Source organism: Larus michahellis, chromosome 1 (assembly GCF_964199755.1).
Source record: "Larus michahellis chromosome 1, bLarMic1.1, whole genome shotgun sequence".
Classification (NCBI taxonomy): Eukaryota; Metazoa; Chordata; class Aves; order Charadriiformes; family Laridae; genus Larus; species Larus michahellis.
In genome coordinates this window covers 124,249,290-124,271,436 of record NC_133896.1, presented here as the reverse complement: position 1 = coordinate 124,271,436, position 22,147 = coordinate 124,249,290, and the positions used below count along the sequence as shown (strand labels likewise).

General features: G+C 42.6%; 1 protein-coding gene across 1 annotated transcript in view; it reads right to left on the bottom strand.

Moving 5' to 3' along the window:
* Window positions 1-5,641: 5,641 nt before the first annotated feature.
* The window catches only part of PCP4 (Purkinje cell protein 4), a 53,976-nt gene continuing 37,470 nt past the window's right edge, over window positions 5,642-22,147 (bottom strand). Inside the window, exon 3 of the mRNA XM_074572863.1 lies at window positions 5,642-8,093. Coding sequence (XP_074428964.1) covers window positions 7,966-8,093 — 128 coding nt within the window. The 3' untranslated portion in view covers window positions 5,642-7,965. The remainder of the gene's footprint in view (window positions 8,094-22,147) is intronic.

Sequence of the window (22,147 nt, the reverse complement as noted above, 5' to 3'; positions counted from 1 at the left end):
AGCATCACCTTTGCAGAAGGAGGGGAAGTGGGACGGCACCAACCCTGGGCAGGGGCACAGCAAAGCAGGGACGCGACCAGCAAGGTCCCTGCTGCTGAGAGGAGCCAATTTGCTGTCACCACAACGACTGCATTTGGCCACACCAGGAGGAGGATTATAGGTATGCCCGTGCCACACAAAGAAATTTGTCACTGTGGCTTGTGTGTGTGTGATCTGAACTATTTTAATGTGTTTGGGAGAGGTGCCAGTCTTCTGCAGGTGTGTCAGTTTTCCCCTTGCTGTAGTTATTGTTGTTGTTATTAATCATTGCCACCATCTTGTGATTCTTTTTTTATATCATTCACTATTTTAAAAGTGGACTTGGCTCCCAAGAAGAAATGACAATGGTTAAAGAAAAAAACAGCGATATCGTTTTGCCAAAAGCTGGAAACTAAGTACAGAAAGTCACTATACTTTGTGTACTTGATGAGGAAACAGATCATCCCCTCATGCACCCTCCCTCTGTCACATTAGTCCTGAAGACTTCAGACGGGAATATTTATGGTGGAAACTACCACTGAATGTGAGTAATAGTATCGGTTTGGCCTTTGTGAAAGAGCATTAAATCACAACGCACTGAGAAGGGGCAAGAGTCCTCGGGCTTATTTCAAGAGCTATTTTTAGATACAGATATTCAGTCAAATAATTAGTCATCACAAGTAAAAGCAAGATAATTTTTGAGAATAAAATAGGAAGTCTTTTAAACCTTTTCTGAGCTTCCAAAAAAGAATGATTTAGAGATCACTGATGCTTCTGCACTTGACTGTAATAATTTAGTAATAGGAAAGAGGAAAGCACAAAAAAGTCTGAACCAATTACAGTTCCTTCTGATTTGCAGGCCAAAGAACTGAAGATAAAGACATTTACCTGGATTTCTGTATCATCCCGGTATTGCAGAGGTGCAGTGGGACTATAAAATTAAGAAAGGTGTTTCACAGCCAATACAGTCTCTTGTAGAAAAGAAGAGGAAAACCCTGACTAGAGAGACTGCAGAGAGGCTCCATATTCACGAGAACTGATGTTCTGACTATAAGCCAACAAAATAATGCTGTCACAAAAAATGCCAAAAGACATGCAAATTTGTGGTAAGGGGATTGCCACTTGTAAAATAGTCAAGATAATTATGCTGCCGTGCTTGGCACTGGTTACGTTTCATTTGGATGGCTGCATTTCATTTCAGGCACACAGATAAATTGGCAGAGTTCAAAGGAGAATAACAAAAAATAATGAAAAGTGTTGGAAAAGGAGACCTACGAGATAAGGTTAGGGAAACTGGGTATAGCTGGTCTGGAACAAATTAATCTAAATGGAAGGAGGGAGGATTTAGGTTAAGTACAAACAAACCTTTATAGCTTTAAGAAAAGTTCAGCCATGGAACAAGCTGCCAAGGAAGGTTTTAGCCTCACCATCACTAGAGATACTAAAAGGCAGGAGACCATCTGTCAGGCAGAGTTTAGGGATTTGAAAAAAACAAAAAAAAAAAAGCACTGCCACAATTTCAGAGTTGAGCTAAATAACCCATTCATGACTAGACTTTCATAAACTAGAAGTGGCATGGCTTCTCTTTTTAGGGTAAGTTCCTAGATCTTTTCACTGTGAAGATTCTCTTGATCGTATAAACCAACACAGGTCAATTCTGCTCATTTCAGATTGGGAAGGATATCCGCGTTTAAGTATTTATAGGAGATAGATCTTTAAACACCAATTTAATCATATCAGTAATACACTCTTTTTTTCCCATTAGGGTTTGAACGTGTGCATAGAGCTGATACTGAAAAAAGAATATTTAATTTAGGTTAAACCACAATTAATATCTGAGGTTTGTCCTATCCCTTAGTATTGCAAGTAATGGACCAGCGCAAGCCCCTAGTGACCTGGGGCTTGTGATAGCCACATTCAAAAAGATTTCGGATTAGATTATAAGTGAGGTGAGTGGTAAATGGTCAGTAATGGATATAAAAGCATTTCTGCATTGCCATGCAATTATGGCACTGAGATGACACTGGAGTCTGAGCACCTCTTGCAGCCTCATGGCAAAGTGCGGACTGTCAGGAGGTGCCTTAGGAAGCTGCTCCTTGCTGCAAGGCATCTGCTAGCTTGGGGGTCTTAAGGAAACATTGAGCAACCCAGCCCAAATGGCCTTCAGTGGTGATTCAGCTGAACTGCTGGGATTTTATTTTGGAAGTTTCCACAGTCAGCTGCCAGGTCTAAAATGGGAGCTGGCAGGTAATGACTGAGGGTAGTGGAGGGCACCTAAGATGCCTCTCAGATGCAGAAACCTCTGCTACGCCTACGTAAGAGCCCCACCACTGAGGGCTAGATGTGCACCACAGCCATGTCCGAAGCGTGGGAGCGTGGGCTGTTATACTGCCTGGGTGAGTATCCCATCCTCCCTCCTCCACACCCTCCTCAAGCTTTGGTTTTCGTGAAGGAAAAACAGTGACGTGCTCCAGCTGGTCTTTTGAGGTGGAGGAGCAGGGACCGTGGCTGTCAGCCGTCTCGCGTGGGCATGACCCCACTCTGCTGCCTGGCTCCCTGGGATCCCGTGGGCTTCGGACCAGTGTTTGGGAAGCGCTGGGCGGTAGGCGGGGATTCACCAGGCTGCATAAACCCCACCTGGCAGCGGCCAGCTTTGTGCCGGAGCTCCTTTGAGGTGTGAGCCCTGAAATAGGCTGGACACAAGGAGTGAATTACCTGAGAAATCACTTTCAGATGACTCAGTAAGTTTCAGCAGCCCTTGCCCTTTCCTTGTTTCCCATCTGTGCTCCTCTTTTGCTCAGAGGGCTTCCTTCCACCCGTCCGCCTCCATCGCATACTCCAGCAGATGCTTACACTGACATATTTGGGCTGCCGTGCTGGGCCGAGGTACTTGAGAGCAATTCCAGCGGGCTGCAAGCTGAGGGGTCGTGCCGGGGCCGGAGCAGATGGTGGAGCCGCCGCTGACACCCGTTTCGGTGAGCGGCCTGGTGGGCTTGCTCTGCCGCAAGGAATCCGGTGAGGACGCTGCTGTACCCGCCCTGGACCTGCCTGGAGGATCCCCCCAGTTTCTTGGTCTCCAAGCACGGCGCTGAGCTGAGTTATATGCAGCTCGGGTGACTGAGGGCAAATAAGCCAGGGGAGGGAAATGTCACTTGTTTCCATGAGGCCCCTGACCTTCACACATACGAGCAAAAGCTCTCTGCATCCCTCCCTCCTTCCTGGCAGGGACATTGGGATATGGGGAAGGACAGAGCCCTAGTGTGGACAGGGAGACCGCAGGGCACCATGGGGCTGGCAGCTCCCCGGGGACAGGAGCATGGGAGGTCCAGCCAGGAGCAGGGCAGCACCAGGGCACCTCCAGCCCCGGGCATTGGACCCCTCCCTTGGGATGGGCCAAGGCCAGGACATGGGACCGGGGATGGGCCCAGCTCGGTGGGGCCGTGGCCAGGCAGGGCGGGGGTGTGGGAAGCTGGAGACTGGCCCTGCTGCGGTGCTGCTGAGGCAGGGGCTGATGGCCTTGGGGAGCTGACATGGGGCCTTGCGCCCTGGGCAGGGTGGCGGAGCCCCAGGGGGCTTAGATGGGGTCCTGGCTGTTGTTAGGGTGAGGGAGTCCCAGAGGTGGGCAGGGGCACTCAGGGCTGTCGGTGCCCTCATGGGCCTGACACGTGCTTCCTCTCCTCATAGGTCTCAAGGAGCCTTCTGTAAAACTAAGGAGCAAGAATGGGATTTTTCATGTAGAAAGCATCAATATAGCAATTTGTCACCTCACTTTTCATCATGCCTCTTTTCAGGTGATTTTTAATAACGCCGCACAACCTAGGCGCTGTTGGAGTCCCAGTGGTGACATCCTGCTCCTGTGAGAACTGGACATGCCATCCCACCCTTCTGGCTCCTGCCCCTTAACCAGTTGTTTTTCTGCAAGAGGACCTGACCATTTGTTCCCAGACGGCTCGACTTCTCTAAGAGGCATTGAGTCCTGTCAAAACTTCTTGAAAATCCAGGTGCACCTGGGTTAAATTACCCAACTGTTCACTCCATCAGCAACCGACAGCAGATTTGTGAATCACAGCTGCTGTCTGGTTGGCATTGACGTATTATGGTTGTATTATGTCATATCGTAGTTTCTCTCGAGCTACCTAATGAAGACAGTCTTTGTAAATGTCTGAATCCCTCTAGAGCCCTTTCTAAAATCCCTTTCTAAAATCTGTTATTCATTCACCACCGTCTATTCCCCTGGAATTGCGGCCAGCATGAGCAAGGGGTTGAGCATGGCAGCCACTGTGTATCTCAGCTCCCCTACCAGATGTAGGTGAACCTCATCCGGCCCTGGCGATCTGTTGTTATGAGTTTTGCCAGGTTACTCCAAATCCTCTTCTACTGGCATTTCAGTTTGACGATGACTTCCTCAGGTTGATGGATTACAAAAAAGACCCCTATACCCCTGTCGTGGGAGTGTCTGCTCTGACCATTAATGCAAGATTCATTTCTACTTTCTGCAAGACCTCCACTTCCCCACATCCCCACAATTGTCTGGTAGGTTACCAGGCAGAGGAGTGTTTGAAAAAAAAATTTTGTTTATAACTCTGTACCTTCAGCAAGCCACAGGTTGGCTTTGACTTGCCTTTCTGTCTTTAACTTGATAGAATTCACATCCTTAGCTGTCTTCCTCATTTGAGCATTCTTGTGCTTTTTGATGGTGTTTCTTTACTTCTAATAGTCTCTTTTGCTGTTTACTTCTACAGGTTATTTTACGGTCCAGGCAGCGATGTGAACAAAGGATTTCTAAGGCTCAGGCAATTGTTCTGATCATTCAACTGCAGGTTATTCTCTTTTGGGACAACCTGACAGTAATGTGGAGCAGAAGCAGTCTGGATGTGTCTGGGGAGGGTGTGGGTGTATGTGGTGGGAGCGATAACCCCGTTTCCTGCAAAATCTACTGCTGTGAATAATCTTTCATATTACCTACGAGAACTTTTGGGTTATCAGCAGAGATATCCACCTAATTTAAATTTTGTTTTCCATTACTTGGTTACTCCCAGATAGGTAGTGACAGTTAACTATACAGCTCAGTGAATGTCTGGAATTTAAAAGATCCACATAATATCTGGACTGTTTAAGTGTCTTCTTTCGCCCATCTTAGTGAAATTCCTGGCTGAATCAAACTCCTTTCCTCACCTCAGCAATATTCAGACAGGTCTTTGAAAAATATGACTTAGTGGTAAGAAAGGAAATTAAAACCTGCCACTTTGGATATGAACAAAGGATCAATGAAAAGCAAGACTCAGAGGTGAGAAAGCTCTCCTCTCCTGGGAACACGAACTGAATCTGTGATGCAAACACATTTCCATAAAAAGGAAATTGTCTGACGGGGCAGCCACAATTAATCCGTTTCATGCCAGTTCACTATTTCCTCATTATGTTTCACTGTATATTAAGACTGTATTTGTAAGATGCACCCTGAACTTCAGATTAAAGAATAGCCCTGCTGCTAAAAGAGCCATAATTCATTCACTAACAGCCCTTGTTGCTGTGCTTCAATAATGTAATTTTTTTCTCCATGTCCCAACCATACGATTATTCCTGTTGTGTAGGAAATTTAAGTCCAAGGAATGTCAGATCAAATATAAAAGCCTAGTGCTTACCCACAGTTTTTATTCAATTAGGTAGCCATTACAGAGCTCATGCTATTTCAAATGACATAATGCAGAATGCAAATGCAGTCCTTTATTACAGATATATGTTCATCTAAACAAAATGGCACCAACACAATCCAAACCCATTACAATTTTTAAATTATTATGCTAAGGCGATTATTATATGGTGAGCAGTCACTGTGAAAGACAAGTGGGGAATCCATGGCCTCCACAAACCACGCTTTGAGCACAGCAGCAGCATTATTTGAGGTTTATTTGTGAAATTCCTAAATGCAGAGAAACAGTGCTGCTAAAATACGCTCCTAGAGAGAAAGCACTGAGCTGCAGCTTGGAGCACTCTGACTTTGCAGGTGGTGTGTCATGCATAGGGTCGCAACGCAGACAGAGGTGCCAAAGGCAGGGTCTGGGCAGCATTTAGATGTTTATCCCCAAACTAAGATCTAAAAAGCCATGACCATTCCCACCCAGTCTTGCTGTGCTTATTAAGCACTTCACACGTTGTCTTGGCACATGCCTTCTATGTCACCCACAGGACCCTTAAGGCTTCCTCTGCTCAACATCTTTGAGGGCTCCTCCTAACCAGCACCGTCCCAGAGTTCCCATCACCCACCATCAGGTTTGGGCTCCTCACTTGCCCAGCACCATAAGTGCCTTAACCCGCAAAAGGCTGGAGGCCTTCCCTTCGCAGTCCCGCGGCCCACCTTTCAGGCACAGCTCTGCACCCCTTCCGTATTGCTGCTATGGTGGGCCCCCATGAGAAATGACTGCCACCGGTGTGAGATCCTTCCTGTCCCTCTATTTCTACCCCTTGGTTGTAGCTTTCCATTTACATGAAGGGCCTGATGATATATATGTCCTCTGCCCTGGTGATGAGAATATTCCTGTGGGAGAGGAAGAAATGAATCTCTCTAGGCAGAGCTGGGAATTATACCTGAATCTCTCACACCTGAAGCAGTCCCAGCTCCAGGCTGCTCAGTTGCAGGCGGGCAGGCTGTCACCACTCAGCATGCCTGCCTCTGTCAGCCTGGAGGGGAGGCTCACGCTGCCTTCTTGGAGAACCACTCAAACACCAGTCCTTCAGAAAAGGCTTCTGTCTCCAATTTCCCTAGAGACGAAGATGCCTACTGGAACCCCTGAAATCTGCTGATGAAGCCAAGAAAAGGATGAGTTTTTTACACATCTCTGTGTAGTGCATTTCCCGCTTGCTCAATCTAAATAGCTCCTTTTTCTGAGTACAAGGTACTTGTTTAAACCTTTTTTGAACTTTCCTCCTGCACTATATGGGCACCCAATTCCTGATGAGGTCTAAAGCCAGGCAAGATCCTTGCTTAGATCCGGCCTTTTTGTTAATCAAAAACTGGGCTAATACAGTGATAAAGTAAGGGGCTCCTATAAAGTGCAAGAGAGAACGGTGCAAATGGATACAGGGAGTCTGTTATGATTTACTCATCAAATACTGAAAATAATATGAAAAGAGAGAGATGGCATAGAAATAGTTACTGACTATGTAGAGAGTGAAAAGCTACATGAAAAAGAGATTTTAGAGGGTTAGTTTCTATTTTTACAAATAAAAAAGAAAAACAACAAAAAACTTCCAAATATTTCTGGAATTGTTTTTTGTATTTCGTGTCCCATTCATTATTTTTTTTTCACAACAGTCAATGTGGTCCAAGCTGGGTAATTCTGAACACTATCATGCAAAGAGGAAGGACAAGGACAATTTCCCCACTTAAGCCACTTTATTGGCATAATTGCAAGACAAAAATAAACTGCTTGCTGCTTCCTACACCTCTTCCCCTCATGCCAGCTTCTGTCTGCAACTTTTTACTCTCAGCTCATTACGAGAAAGTAATTTCATTGTCACATTTGGCTGGCAGCTGGAATTCTCCAAATGAGGTAAGCAGGGCTGAGATGCGTGCTCTCATCCCTCAGCAAAAACCTTGTAACATACGGTGCTCTTATGTCTCCAAGCTTTACGTCAGGAGGAAAACAGGCATCTGGGCTAGGTTCATTTGTAAAGCTGTGGTTGCTGGATTAATATGAAAAGACAGATGAAGGCAGACACTTTAATTACTTCACCCTAACTTTTTATTACAACATCAAGTAAAATGGTGAGTTACAGAGGATAATGGGCGTGAAACATCTGGGATGAAATCACACACAAGCTCATGGTTTGTTAACTGCCAATGGGGTTTTAAATACTGATAATTTCTGTACATGCATCTTTGTGTTATTTCTGATTTTCTTGATAAATCATTTCAGGATTACTTTGTTTTAAGCTGTGAGGTAGCTACTAAGACTGGGACCCCGCTTTTTTCTTCTGGAATTTTCTGAACTGGGACTGTATCGCCACAGCCGCCCGCTCTGTCTCTGGCGCGTCCATGTCTATGTCAAATTCCTCTTGAACCTTCTTCTGCCCATCTGCTCAAAGAAAACAAAACAAAACATCAACAGTTTTTTCAAACAGTGATAACCACTGGACAGCACAGATGAAAAACCCTACCCCTCTCTCCTTCACAGACGCAGCCGTGACGATGGGAAGCATATTCAGAAAAAAAAATGGGACCAGTTTCAGCAAACACAGCTGATCAAATCCCCCCCGCCCCTCAAAGGCAGAGTCTGTGACAGCCGGTTAGTAGCTAGGCACCAAGGAGTGACATCTGAATGACGCAGGCACCAAGCATCGCCCTGATGTCTGAGCAAGTCCCCTCCTGCCTGGGGAGCTACCAGTGAGGGGCAGAGGGGCCCTCCTGTGTCACCTTGCAGGTAAAAGTTACTCATACCCCCATGTTTACTGTAAAACTAAGGCATCTTAAAATATTTTAAAGTAGGGATTAAGACCCTGTTCCTATCACACCTCCTGCATTAGAGGAAGAGATAATACTTCCTAAGGCAAATTTCTATCCTTTTCACTTATTTCCTGCCTCAACCCTTTCAACACGTACTGCTCTTCCCCTTTGAATCTTTTATGTTCAATCTCTCTGCCACTGTACGGCTTCCCTCACTTCTCTTTGGGCTCTGTTGTTGTTGCCTTTCAGCCTCGATCCTTGGCTCTTTGCCTTCCTTTATTCCCAGTCCTCAGCTTTTGATTCGACCGCTTTCGTTCTCCACATGGACAACCCCGCTGACTTCGCTGAATTTTGCTCCATCCACCTACATGTTAACAGTGCAGCCCTGGGAAAACTCCTGCCCTCATTGCAAAGATAACCCTAATCTGCCTGGACCAAAAAAGTGTGAACACACATTCACTCCACTAACCTCGTCCTACCACTGAGTTTCTCCGCTATGTAAACTTGTTTGTTAAACTCACTTATATAATTGTCATATTCCAGAGCTGCAGTGAACGTCATGTCATTCTGCAGACAGCTCTACTTAAAACAGTTGTGGGAATTCACCCATTTTGAACAACTTTGCTTTTTATTCGTGAGATTAATACCTCCAGGATGCTCAACCCCAAGTACTGATAATGCAAATCAAAGGAAATACTTTCAATGTACCATTAAAATGAAAAGAAACTTATTCCCCGCTCTCTCTCTTCTTCTCAGTAGAAAACAGGGATACCATTTCATGATTTTAGCATGAGTCTTGCAGTATTTCTTGTGTTTACTTCTTGTTCTTATTGAGAACTCAATTTTTGCATCCATTTTCCATGACCAGATTCCACTCTATACCAGGCAAATATTTAAAGGGAATGTTTTGCCATATTCCATACTGATTTTATTTTAACTACAATAACCAAATCACTGCAGCTATGTTAACATAAAAGAAATGTTCACTTAATATTTTGTTTTACATTTAAGAAGAAAGATGAACATGTAAGAAGAAAGAGGAAGTCTGGAGAGGAAGAACAGCTTGAGAGCTTTCCAAAACTTTGATTATTCAGTATAATGAAAAGTTAGGCTACCAAAACGAAGATTTTATGGAAGAAAATGAATTATACCAACATTACATCACACTTCCACAGCCATTAAACCTAAGAATCTGCATGTTTTGTATAACTGTTCAGGCAACATAGCCACCTTAAGTACAGAAATACAATTATTCCCTTAATTTTCACGGGGAAAGGGAGGTGAAGGTCAGAAGTGACCTCCTTATGCTCGCAAGCTGTCGACACAGCTAAGGAGAAAACGGAACTCTCCCATTAAAGCCATGTTACATACTGAAACTTAAAGCAGCTTGTTAAAGCAATAGAAATGTCTGTACCAGTTCCTAAACTAATAATTATAACACAGCACTTTGTGAAAGTTTTCCTATTGCCAGCTACCATCTCCTCCACATTGCTGCGTACACAGCACAGAAATGGAGATTATTTTATTAATCACATTTCAAAAGGAATTATCATTTTTATAATGACTTAGTATCTTTTGTTAGTATTTTGGGGGGTTGGTTTTGATTTGGTATTTGATTAAAGGGAACTAAGAAAAGAAACAAGAACACTTTATATACAAACAAACCAAAAAAGGACTTCAGGTCATCCTGTGAAAAACCAAGAATTTTCAATCAGAACATGTAAATATAGACTTTTCATTTGAAATTTTTGAGTGAAAAAAGTCAATAGCCTGATCAGCTAGCTCCAAAAGTAACCATTTTGTGATATCAGTAATAAGAAAATAAAATCTGTTTAACTTGTCCATATGTCAGAAACTCGCCTTTATTAATAGGGTCCTATTAACTTATTCTAAAGAGAAGAGTATCACTTATGGAGAAATGCTCTTATTTCCTATGGAGAAATATTTTATCAAAATGTTCATACTACCAATGTAATAAGCATTTAATCAAGTTGGAAACTGATGAGACTAATATATTCTCATTACTTGACGACTTTAATTTTTATTGTAAAATTCTGAGTTTTAGATTCCACCCTATCCACTGACTACACAGCTGTCAGTCTTAACAGGAGAAAACAAAAGTGGAGCTTTATGCATCAATTTTAACTTTTCAGTATATAAATTACTGTCCCTTGGAAATGTCAATAGGGAAAGCTACATGGATGGATGAGTCGACACAATTGCTTTCATACCTCTTGATGAAATCTGGCTTGTCCAACTCATTTCCTATTACAGCCAAGTCTTAGCAGTATGCTAACTTCCAGCAGTGACTCAGCAATCTTACACTAAGATTTTATAGATTTTAAAAACCCAGAATTTAGTACAATTTTTCTCTAGAATTTTCAGGCCAGTTAATCTTTGCTTGATGTGAATCATCATCACTGCCTTAAAATCAATTGTACTACAGTAGTTTACCATGCCTGAAGATCTACAATAATTTACCATATCTTAAGGGCTGAGTTCCTTTTATTTTTGAGCCATTCTTGTTGAAATCAAAATTAAAATTCCTTATGAACTCTTTTTGTATTTCTCTTTTTCCCACCACTAAGGAGAAATGGTAGGATGAGAAGTTTTCAGACATGATTTAGACTCGTAGATTAAGAAATTAGAAGTGTGCAAAAGGGCCAAGACATTTATACGGGTAACGAAGAAATTCATTGTTAGTTTACAGATGGTATAGAAATATATATAAAATTACTACAAATACATGCATAATGTACATTATAAAAAAACATGCACATCATCTATATATAACATATATGACATACGTGTGTTTTCTTTCTCCCTATGCCCACCTTTCTCTTTCTATATACATCTGAATATATAGAAAAGCTATATGAATATATGTAGAAATACACAGACATATCTGCTTAAAGAGTTTTAAGTCCTGGGTTAAACTGAAAGGAGCTGGATGGGGTATTTCCTAAACGTTGGGAGTGGATTTTCTTGGAGTTCTCCCCAAAACATTTTATATTGATGACTGTCACAACAGAGGTACTTTATCAGATGGATTGTCAATCTGGAGAGAGAATTAAGTGGTGTGCCTTCTTTGGCTTTGTCTGTGCTAAGGGAAAAAGATTTTAGCTTTTATCTTGAGTTGCTTTACTAAAAGTAGCCTAATGATCTAAAATATATCACACCCTGCTAACTACACTGTTTTTTGTTTTCCTGGTTAGTCAGAGTTAAGCACATGAGTTCCAAGCCCCCGTGGAAGGGGGCTGGAACTAGGTGATCTTTAAGGTCCGTTCCAACCCACACCATTTGATGATCCTATGGTTCTATGAACTAAGAATTGACCCATTTAGTTACATTGAAAATCCAGCCTATGCTCAGGACCTGCACAGACTAGCGATGACCTCACTACACCAATATGAGTAATGGAAAGCCTTTTTGGACCCTTCCTACTATATATGCACCACACTAACTTTTACCTGTCAGTAGTTGTTCATATATCTCAAACATGCAGGCTATTGGGTTTGAATGCTCAGATTATGAAATTTATGCAGAGAATTGAAAGCAAGCCCATATTTATGTCCCTCTTTCCTTCACTGTCTCCCACTCCTAGCTTTCCTTTCACAGGGACCACTAGCTTGAACGCGATTTGAAAACCCAGGAAATTTTCACTCTCATTGGGCCAGAGCATACATAAGCACTTGCATAGGCTTTTCTCTTGGAATTGCTTTTTTCTTTCCTGCAGGTAGGGGCCAATGATTCTGTCAAACGACCCACCTTTTTCTAAGCTACCTTTATGTAGCAATAAAGATAGATCTGGATTCCCTCCCCATCTTCAGTCACACATGCACACTTTTGTTAATATCTACACTTTCTCGATTATGCAGATTTCTTCCACGTGGATATTTGAGGATCTCTGGACTACCACAGGCCCACATGAGGAAACTAGGAGAATCAAGACTGTTGTCAGTAAACTTTGATTCACAAGCTACTTGTGATTGTGAGGGACTCAAAAATCAAAAAGCAGAAGATAAGCACTGGCCTGCACTTTCTGCGGGGATTCGGTTTCATTAGCACCACAGAAAAAATCAAACCCCCTAACCTTTCTCACTACACTCAGCTATTTCAAGGCTTTCCCTGAAAGATTTCTTATACTCAGTCCAAATTGCCTCTCCTAGGTAGTGACTCCCACTCTTTCTCTGAACATGCCATGACAAGCCGGGGGAGTCCCTAACCCAGGCCCTGCTGGGTTCTTGATCACTGCCAACAGGGGAGGTGAACAGAACAATTTCATGCCAACAGTCGTGGGTTGGCCATAACAAAATTGTAGTATCTGATGAGTTTTTCAAAATCACGTGTTTAACGTGGACTGACTCTGGTCATGTGTCAAATCAGGCAAATCTGAGTTGTAGTGGAAAAAATTCCTTGAAGCGCAGCCTCAACTGCTTGGTGAGTCCCACCATCATAAGGAGTACTCCATGGCCCAGCACCAGGCTGGAGCTACAGACTACTTTGCAGGACTAAGACTAAGACAATTTGCAGGGTGCAGGTTTTACTTCAGTATATGCAATAGTCATCCCAGCAGGAGAGCCTGAAAGAGCATATAAACATATAATTAGCTGTTTTCCAAATCTAACATCCTGAAAGTTCATTTCACGTTGTTGCAATTGAAAAAGATCTATTTATTCCATTTCCAGATGAAACATTAGAATGCTGTCTCCGTAATCTGCTACAGTGCCTCATAATCCATTGCAAACACTGGATGGATAATGAAGCTGCCTGTAACAAGGAAAACAATCAAATCTTACACACAAATCTACCCAGCAAACTCTCAAGAAATGTGGTGCAAGTGTAATTATTCACAAATATGCCTTCAGCTATTTCTTTCATTTACTTTTCAACTATAAAGTAACATGAATTGTGACAACACTGGAAAAGAAAACACTGCTTATTCCATATGGGCCAAAAGCGTAAAGCAGTCTTTTGTGGTCTTTGAACACAGGCGAAACAGACTAGTCTTTCCCAAAAGTGTTCATGGAAGGGCAAACGTTAGTGGGATGGACCTGGGGGAAAAGAGGACTCACTCTTTATTCTCAGAATTTCTCCATGCTTCAGATGAAATAGAGATTACTTGTCACCTTCTGGAAAAACATTCAGCATGAAAAATTGCATGGGCTGGAACCTCTTACTGGCATTTCATGTCTTAAGTGCTATCCTCCGCCCCTGCTCACCCAGCCTACATCCACCAGGAATTATGGGACTATACTGAAGATGGAATATACTCCTAAAAACATGGCATTTTTCAGGGGCTAAACTGCAGCATTTGGAAAAAGACTAAATGAAGTGTGGGACAGAATCACAGTGTCCCATAACATGCCAGAAGCGGTATTTTGCCTCAGGCAGGATCATTACCTCCCACTGCTCAAAAGATCATTCAAGCTGTGACAATCTTTATGCTACTCTGATTCCAAGCTATTACACCAGTCCGTCCAATGAGGCAGAACAGTCCCTAATTAAAGACGACCAAAATGGGCAGGAATCTCATGGATGCTGACATTCATATGGAGCATTATCTTTATGCGATGGGAGGAGTCATTTTATCTGACTGGACTCCACAAAGCAACCAGTCGGCTAGAGAAAACATATGGTTGCTTAGGTGTATGAAGGCCAGGTTTAACTCCTTGCAAGCACCAGTTTTGAAAGACAAGAACTGATGTGACCATTCTTCTCCCTCTGTATTCAACTGAGGGGTGAGGAAGTGAAAGTCAGGGTCTCATCTTCTTCTAGGGCAGTCAATCTAAGCTTTTCCTTCTGTGCAAGATGAGGAAATATAACACCATAACTAACCTTATGGCTGAGGAAAGGAGGCAGCCTACTTCTCAACAATAAATACTCTCCAGTCAGTCGCCAGGGCCACACTACCCAGCAGGCTGGCTCTGAGCCTTTGTTTCGGGCGCCCTGCTGCTTCCCAGCAGCTGCTTCCCAGCAGACTCTCACTTGACAAAGCAGCTGAAAAGATGGCAATGTTGGGACAATGGACTTTGCCCAAGCCCAAGAGAAGAAAGAAAGTAGTACTGGCATGCAGAAGAGAGCCTGAATCTGACCTTGCCTCCTTTCATTTATTTCTTAGCCTTTTCTTCTCCTGAATGAAATGCCAAGTAGAGGCCTCTCTGAGATCATCAGCTCAGCAGCTACAGTTTGTTGCTCTCTGTGGTATCAGGAACAAACATCTCCCAGAGCCTTGAGCACTGCACTGTTTTTGCGACCTTACTAACTTAGTGTACACGGCTTGCAGCTGTGGTCTGTGGAAACAGGCTGCTGTGAGGACTTTGTCTCAGCACCCCTCCAGTGATGGGATAACCCAAAAAGAATTATTTATATGAGGAGCCTGTTATAGCACAGTGGGCTGATGAAAGCTCATTAGTACAGTACTTATACATTTTGAGGGACAGACTCCACGGTACTGCTGGTGTGATGCAATATCCCCATTGTCTAGAATGACCTTACTGCATTGAGGATATTATTGGCCTTTCTGTTAGCTCTGTCTGCCTCCCAAGTTAGTGTCTAGGCACAAAACTCTCAGAGATTACTTTTTTCATACGCATGTTCCTGATGTCACAAAACAAAACTCTATGAAATTTTGGTACAACTTTCCTAGATTGATGCAGTAGTTTAAACCTATTGGTTCTTGTGATATTACTGGCTAATCTCCAGTTTGGTGGTCATTTGCAATAGACCCAAATCCCTGGGAGCCTTGTAATTACTTGCTTGACCAACACGTTAGCATAATGCTAACACAGTATCAGGCTTCTGTGGATATACCTCAGTGTGACAGTCTTGTGGTCCCACAAGCTCCTCACCAACAAGAGGCACAATCCCTTCAGTCTTCTGAGCAGCAACCATGGAACTATGCAAGACAGAAATTCTGTCTTCTTCATCTTCCTATCCATATCTGCACAATGTGGTATCACTATCTGACTGTTGCATGGATAATCCAACTCAAGTTCAGCTACTTCATTTTTAAGGACAGAAATTTTCTCTAATTAGCTTAGGAATAACACAATAATTTTTCTTTCTACTCATTAAAAATGCTGCAGGGTGAGATAGTCGTTTTGTGACAAGGGCTACATCACTACATTTGTTCTTGTTTCTTCACTCCACAATGAATTCAGACATTCAAGGGCCACCTTCCAAAGTGAACGCCTGCCTGTTCTGTTTGAGTGTCAGTAGGGAGGCACTCGATGGTGAGGGAGGTTATGGGTTTATAGAAGAGTATTCATTTTCCATGGTTAATCATTTGACGATGGCAGGTGCTGGAGAAACACAACGTCCACACAGCAACCATCTCTGAAACTGAAGAGCAAACTCTGGAGCTCAGCAGCCTCCTGTGACTTCAAAAGCACAGTGTGAAGGGAAATAAAGGTTATCATTAGTGATCAGATTAAATGTAACAGCTATTTTTATCTGAACCACCCCAACTGGCCCCTTAATATCACTCAAAGCAAGCCAGAAAAGAATTATCATTCGACTCAACTGTACATTACAATTTGGTATAAAGAAGATGACTTCATTAGGGAACCAGAATCTTTTCTTCTTCAAATTGACCTTTACTTTTGTAATGCAGTGTTGTTATCTTGAATTTGAAAAATTAGTTTTGCTGTAGAAAATAGTGGTTGTTCTTTTATTATTTTAAAAACGTTATTTCAGCATGAGACTTTTGAAGTGTCTGATTGATCTTTTTTTTCCTAGTTGTAATAATGTTGGAGAGCAGCAATGCTATTTCTGACATAAGATAAATGAAGTAGCACAAAATTGTGTATGTACGTATATTGGGGTAACGTAATGAAACAGAAAGGAATAGCAATAAAATTCTGTTTACAAAAATTATATTTTCAACTAATTCATAGCCAACTACAGATGAATTGATTTTGCTCAACAATTAACGGAGACAAACATTGTTTTTATTTAAATGTTAATATTATTTACGCAATTATTCCTCATCTTCAAAATAATTAATGTATCACAGACTTTTAAAATGGCTTATAAATGCATAACTGATGCATTGATAGGTATGTAAGTGCTAATGGGGATCTACAAGGTATTCTGGGCATGAAACTAGAGGCCATAATTCACATCCCCATATGGAGACTAAACTTTGTGGAAGTTTAACTAGGAACATAGCAGATTAAAATGGTGATTTTACCTGTATAATCTGATCTCTTACTAGCCAAAGCTCCATCTGAGGAGCGCTAGACTGACTGGCAAATGCAATAGAAGCCTCTGGGAGGTAAAACAAAGTGGTTCTGGGGATCAAGTGCTGGCACAGTCAGGTCCCTCTGTCACTGCAGAACAACGCCCCACCAACAGGGATAATACAGTGACCTCTAAGTCCTCTCCTCCAGGAAAGAATGCCATTATCCGCCTCACAAATTCAGTCCAAAGTTATGGGAGTCTCTGTCTGCAGCTGCATGCATGTGATCCCCAATGTCCCAGCCAAATTTGAAATGGGAATCATTACGATGTGTTTTTAATTTCCTGTGCAATTTCCAGTCCTCACTTCCTCAGTAAACACTGTGCCTTTAAACAGCTTTGCTGTTCAACTGTGGAAAGAGCTGCATTTCAGCAGTGCGTGAAGCAAGCCGCCCTCTTGCCTCGCTAGTCAACTGCTTGATTAATACATGATCAGTTACTTTCCTATTATGGTAGCATTCAGGCGCTCCAAGTCATAGCTGGGAACCCTAATGTGGTTACAAATGCAGAACAATAAATTCTCCCCCCTCCACCACTCCTCAGTACTATGACCTTCGCAAAAGTGTCTTCAGCAATGAAGTTTAAAATAACAACAGCAGAACTTCCTCAAGGCTGCCTCCTAGGCTGTGGCTACACCAGCACTCTACCCAAGGCCACAGTATGGCTCAGGCACCATCCACGGCTTCTCTACAGCATGTAACACTCAGCACAGCCACTGGCATGGCTGGGACTGTTCCTGCCTGGCTGCTGTGGCCACATAGCATGGCCAGGACCCTGCCTTGCAGGCAGGGTGAATGAGAACACCCTGGGGTTTTGAGGGAGAGTTTAGCCCTATTGATGCAAGCCATGCTGCGCCACTTTGCATCAAAGTCAAAGAAAAGGGGTTAGCCCATTTTATTTTCTTATAGAGATGTAGTCTTTGTAGCTCTAGAGTGCTAGGAAACTGACTCAAAAATGAGTTGGCAGTTGCCATTAATTGTGCAATGACCAACAGTACCTGAGAGCCCTTGCAAGGAAAATGTGAAATCTTCCAACGTGGTACTTGGGTTGCGTAACGGCCTCGCTTTCCAGGAATGCTTCCCCCCTACACCCCGTTGCAGTGTGTAAGAGTAGCTAGGGAATAAGCTCAGAGAAATGGCAGTGATCACAATATGCCACGCAGAAGAAGCAGAAAAGGGTGCTCAAATTCACGCACTGCCAAAGTGAGATGAGCTGGGGAAGATGGCATAGGTTACAGAGGAAAACCTGTCAATCAGAAAAAGGAGGGTAGTCAATCAAAAGAACTGTGGCATGGAGTCAGAAGGTGTTTCTCTTCACACACAAAATGAAGAAAACGAAGAGCGAGATTTTGCCCTGCTTATCTCCAAAGTGGAAAGTAAGGGCAGTTTCTAGGCATCACTGTATACAGGCAGATCTCTGTTAGCAACTAACGGGACAGCTATTTTAAGTTTTCACAGTAACTTTAATAAAAACTGTTACCTGAGAGCTTGGAAAGTCACAGTGAGAAGATGTTCTCCTCTTGTAAAATCCATCACCAGGTTTTAATTACAAAGTATTTAACCACGCACACAGCAGTGGACAGTGTAAAGTATAGGGATGGAGCTTTGCCATTCAACATTGCACTCTTAAGCAAAAGACTAATTTCAGTATCTACCATGCCTTATCACACAGTATCAAGAAATGTCTTGTAAATAAGATTACCTGTAAGAAGCATTTACTTTACTGCATAGATTAAATGCAAGAAACAACATCTTAAATTATGTCTAAACACTTCTATTGCACAAACATGGGCACTGTTCTGTGTTGGTAATAGGATAATTACTTTGGCACAATCCCATCATGAAAAAGCCACTGCTTTAACACAGGTACGTACAGTGGGTTTTTTAACATCTTGCACTACGTGCCACCTTAGGGGTGCTTGTGGAGGCAGTTGGGCCATTCTCTGTCTTGCAGATAGAAGTGGGGCTTGCAAGATTAAAAATGCCCAAGGAAGCATGTGGAGTCCTTTGGAGACAGAACAAAATTGTCACAGGGTACCTGATCCAGCCCACAGACTGAGTTGAACAATTGTGCTCTAAGAGATTCTGTTGGGAGTGTATTTGGCAAAAGAAAGTTTGTCACCCCTCCATAAAGCCAAACGCATCCCATGAGTAGAGCCCCAGAGATGCGATGGATATAAACCCTAGGCTTCTGGAGTAGCTCCAAGGTAGTTTAGTCATGGTCTGAGAAAAGACCAGCATACTCTGATAGACATCTATTTACCATGAGACTTGGCCTGCCAGTACATCTTACATTTTCCTACACCAGTTGGCTTTGTAACTTCTACTCCAGCATCCACAAGTGCAAGCAGATGTAGTGCTGGATTGATGCAGTCTGATTCGGTCTTACTGAATGTTCTGTATAGTGAAATTATCTCACAAAAGGTACACGTTTTTAATGTCTTTGACTCCTGAAAGCAGTTACTGAGCTATAGTTTTCCACCATAAAGCAAAGAAATTTTGTTGCAAGAGCATTCTAGGAAATTTCCACTGTTTTCTTTTGCTTGGACTGTTACCCGAATAGAATCATTAATTTGAGTTCACCATGTCTCCATTGAACACAAAAAGCCACATTATATGTTTATTTCCCCTGCAGGCTGGTTTGCTTAACTTTCTTAGGAAGAGAAGGGCACCTCAGGAGAATGCATGATAGCGTTGACATAGCAGTAAGGGGGAGACAAATGAAGATTCTGTGGCAATACGGCTCTGAAAGAGGAGGAGAAGAAATTATATGATGGAGGCTGTTGTCAGTGTATTGCAGGCTGTCTTGCCCAGCAGCCATTTGGAAAGCCATGTTACATGTTGTGCAGAAGCTCATTAGGTCAAGCATTTAAAAACTGGATTCTATATAAAAAGCTCTGTCCAGATCCTGAGAAAAATTCACCTAACCTAACTTGCAGGTGTTTACATCAGAGCTCATCAGCAGCTCACTTTAGAAAGAAACCAATGGAGAAAAATAGGCAGTTTGAGGGTGCAATTTATCTGACCTACTTTAAGCAGACATTTTAGGATGAGTCTCACCCTTGAATACCCTTCCTATATTGGCTAGCTCTCTATTAGCTGTAAAGGGAGCTCAGGGTGACTAGTTCAGATGTAGATACTGATACTTAACCAAACGAGTAACATTCCCTGAGCCTGAGTGGTATCTGAACTACACATTGTAGAATTTCATATGAACACATTTTCTGCTATTTCATGTGGAATTCTTTCTCGTCAAATAAATTATTTAGCCGTTATGAAAGGCACCACACTGAAACTGTAGCAGCTAAGAAATCTTATTTGCTTCAGGAAGGAAGACAATCAGAGAGAGAGAGGCATACCTTCTCACACTACTCCATCTGTGTGCTTCCATCCTATTCCTAGCAAGAAGAGAACAGCTCACCTCCAATAGAGGGTCAAAACGAACATTTGTTCCCTCTGCTGAGATTGCCAGTGAACCTGCCAGTTGTGCAGCTGATCTGGATCCTCTCGTGTTCCCTCAGGAGCAGACTGAACAGTCTGCTTACGTTTCTCTTTTTATAGATATATAGTTGAACAGACAAAAAAACTGTATCAGCACCTCTTGCTATCCTTTCAATTTATTTCAAGGACAGTGAATTTTTGTGCATGTATGTGTGTCTGCATGCTATGGAGAGACTATTTCATGCTCAAAAGCCTTTTATTTTAAGTGTACACCAGTACGACTTCTTATATTTCCCTAATAAGGGATTACAGTTAACACCACGACAAGCAATATCAAACGCTTCATATGAACAAGCAGACAAATGACAGTTGCTGTGAGAACTACAATTGAATTTGCAGCTACTGCAAACACCAAATCTCTGCTCTGCTATTTAGCTAATAATGAGCCAGGTGATGGCTGCTGCCATTCTGCTGAAGAGTGGAGATGCTCAAAGATACCTTTTTGCACCTAGCATGTGTCAAAGGCAGCCATTACTTGACTGCAGGACTGAGACTACATAAAGGAGAAGAAATAAAATGGATGAGTCAGATGCACTGGATGTGCTGAGAAGACGAATGCCTTTTAAAAGGTATTACTAGCCATGCTTCTCGTTGCTGATGCAAGCCAGGGAGGGTCCCCACTGACTTGAGATTATAGTCTGCATGAAGTGCACAGAAAAGCATAGTGACCACCTCTTAGTACATTTCCTCAACGCAATTTCCCTCTCCTTCCTTCCTGGGTCCCGTGCAGCACCTGTGAGTAAGGAGAAGGCATGGCTTCTGCACTGAAATATTAGCTGATGTGCACTCAATAGAGAATTCAGATTTTACAGGATAAGTATACACACATGTTCTTTAAATGCCAAAGCACACAACTTACTGCTTCATCATTCCTTAACAGAAGAAATACAAACCCCCCCATACATCCTTGTCTTTTTTTTTTCCCCTCTCCTACTGTAGAAACTGATACTAATGTGCTGACTAATGACTATTGGTTCTGAGAGAGAACATGAGTATAGCTCAGGTCTTTCACAAATTTCCTGTCACGGAGTAATAGAAATGACCTTATTGTCACATAGAACAATTTACTGTTTTGCACAAGGGAACAAAAAATGGCAATTAACAGATTCTCTAAAAGAGTGGGGAATGAATTCAGAAGGGCAAGGTGTCCTTCACATCAGCTTGTTCATTACTTATAGACAGTTACTGTATTGTGAGGCTAAAGCCTGGAATTCTAACAAGTCAATACCAAAGCTCTGTGGGATTTCTCGTCCCTGACTTTAGTGTCTGTATTTATTGAGTGAGGACTGATGGTATAGGGTAATGTAATTTTCCAAGCCTTTTCAAAGTAGCAGAGATTAATGAGCAAGGTCAGGCACCAAAGGCACTAGACAGTACTTCAAACCCTGCTTCTACTTATTTTTTTTCCTTTTCCCCAACTCATAAAAAAATAAAATTCCAAATCTTCTAGGTCCCAGGCACTGACTCAGCAACATCCTCTTCTGAACTTGATGCTATTTCAGATAAAGGGTGGAGGGGTTGTTCTCCCATAAGAATGCAGTTATATGTTGTGACAAGTGTCTGACTTAAGTGACATTAAGGCTGGGTTGCAGTGGGCTTATTCTGAGGTGTGTAGCAAGGAGAAGGAGCATTCACCTTTTTATAGCCTGTGCATTGATTAATCACACCTGCATCTCTCTCTCTTATTTTTTTTTAAATGTTGGTAAAAGCAAGCATGGTTTTCCAGTAAAGTCCCAGTGGAAGGAGAAGGTAGGCCAATATTCCTAGCTCTTTATATATATCAGGAGGTTATGGAGCAGGGAAGGGAAAATGGTCTCATTACCCTGACAGATGGTGCACTTAACAAACCCACACAGTACACTGAGAACACAAAGGAAGGTTGTACATGCTTGAAGCGCAGTGCATTTCTGAACTGCCAAAGTGGTGACTATGAAGTACCACACTG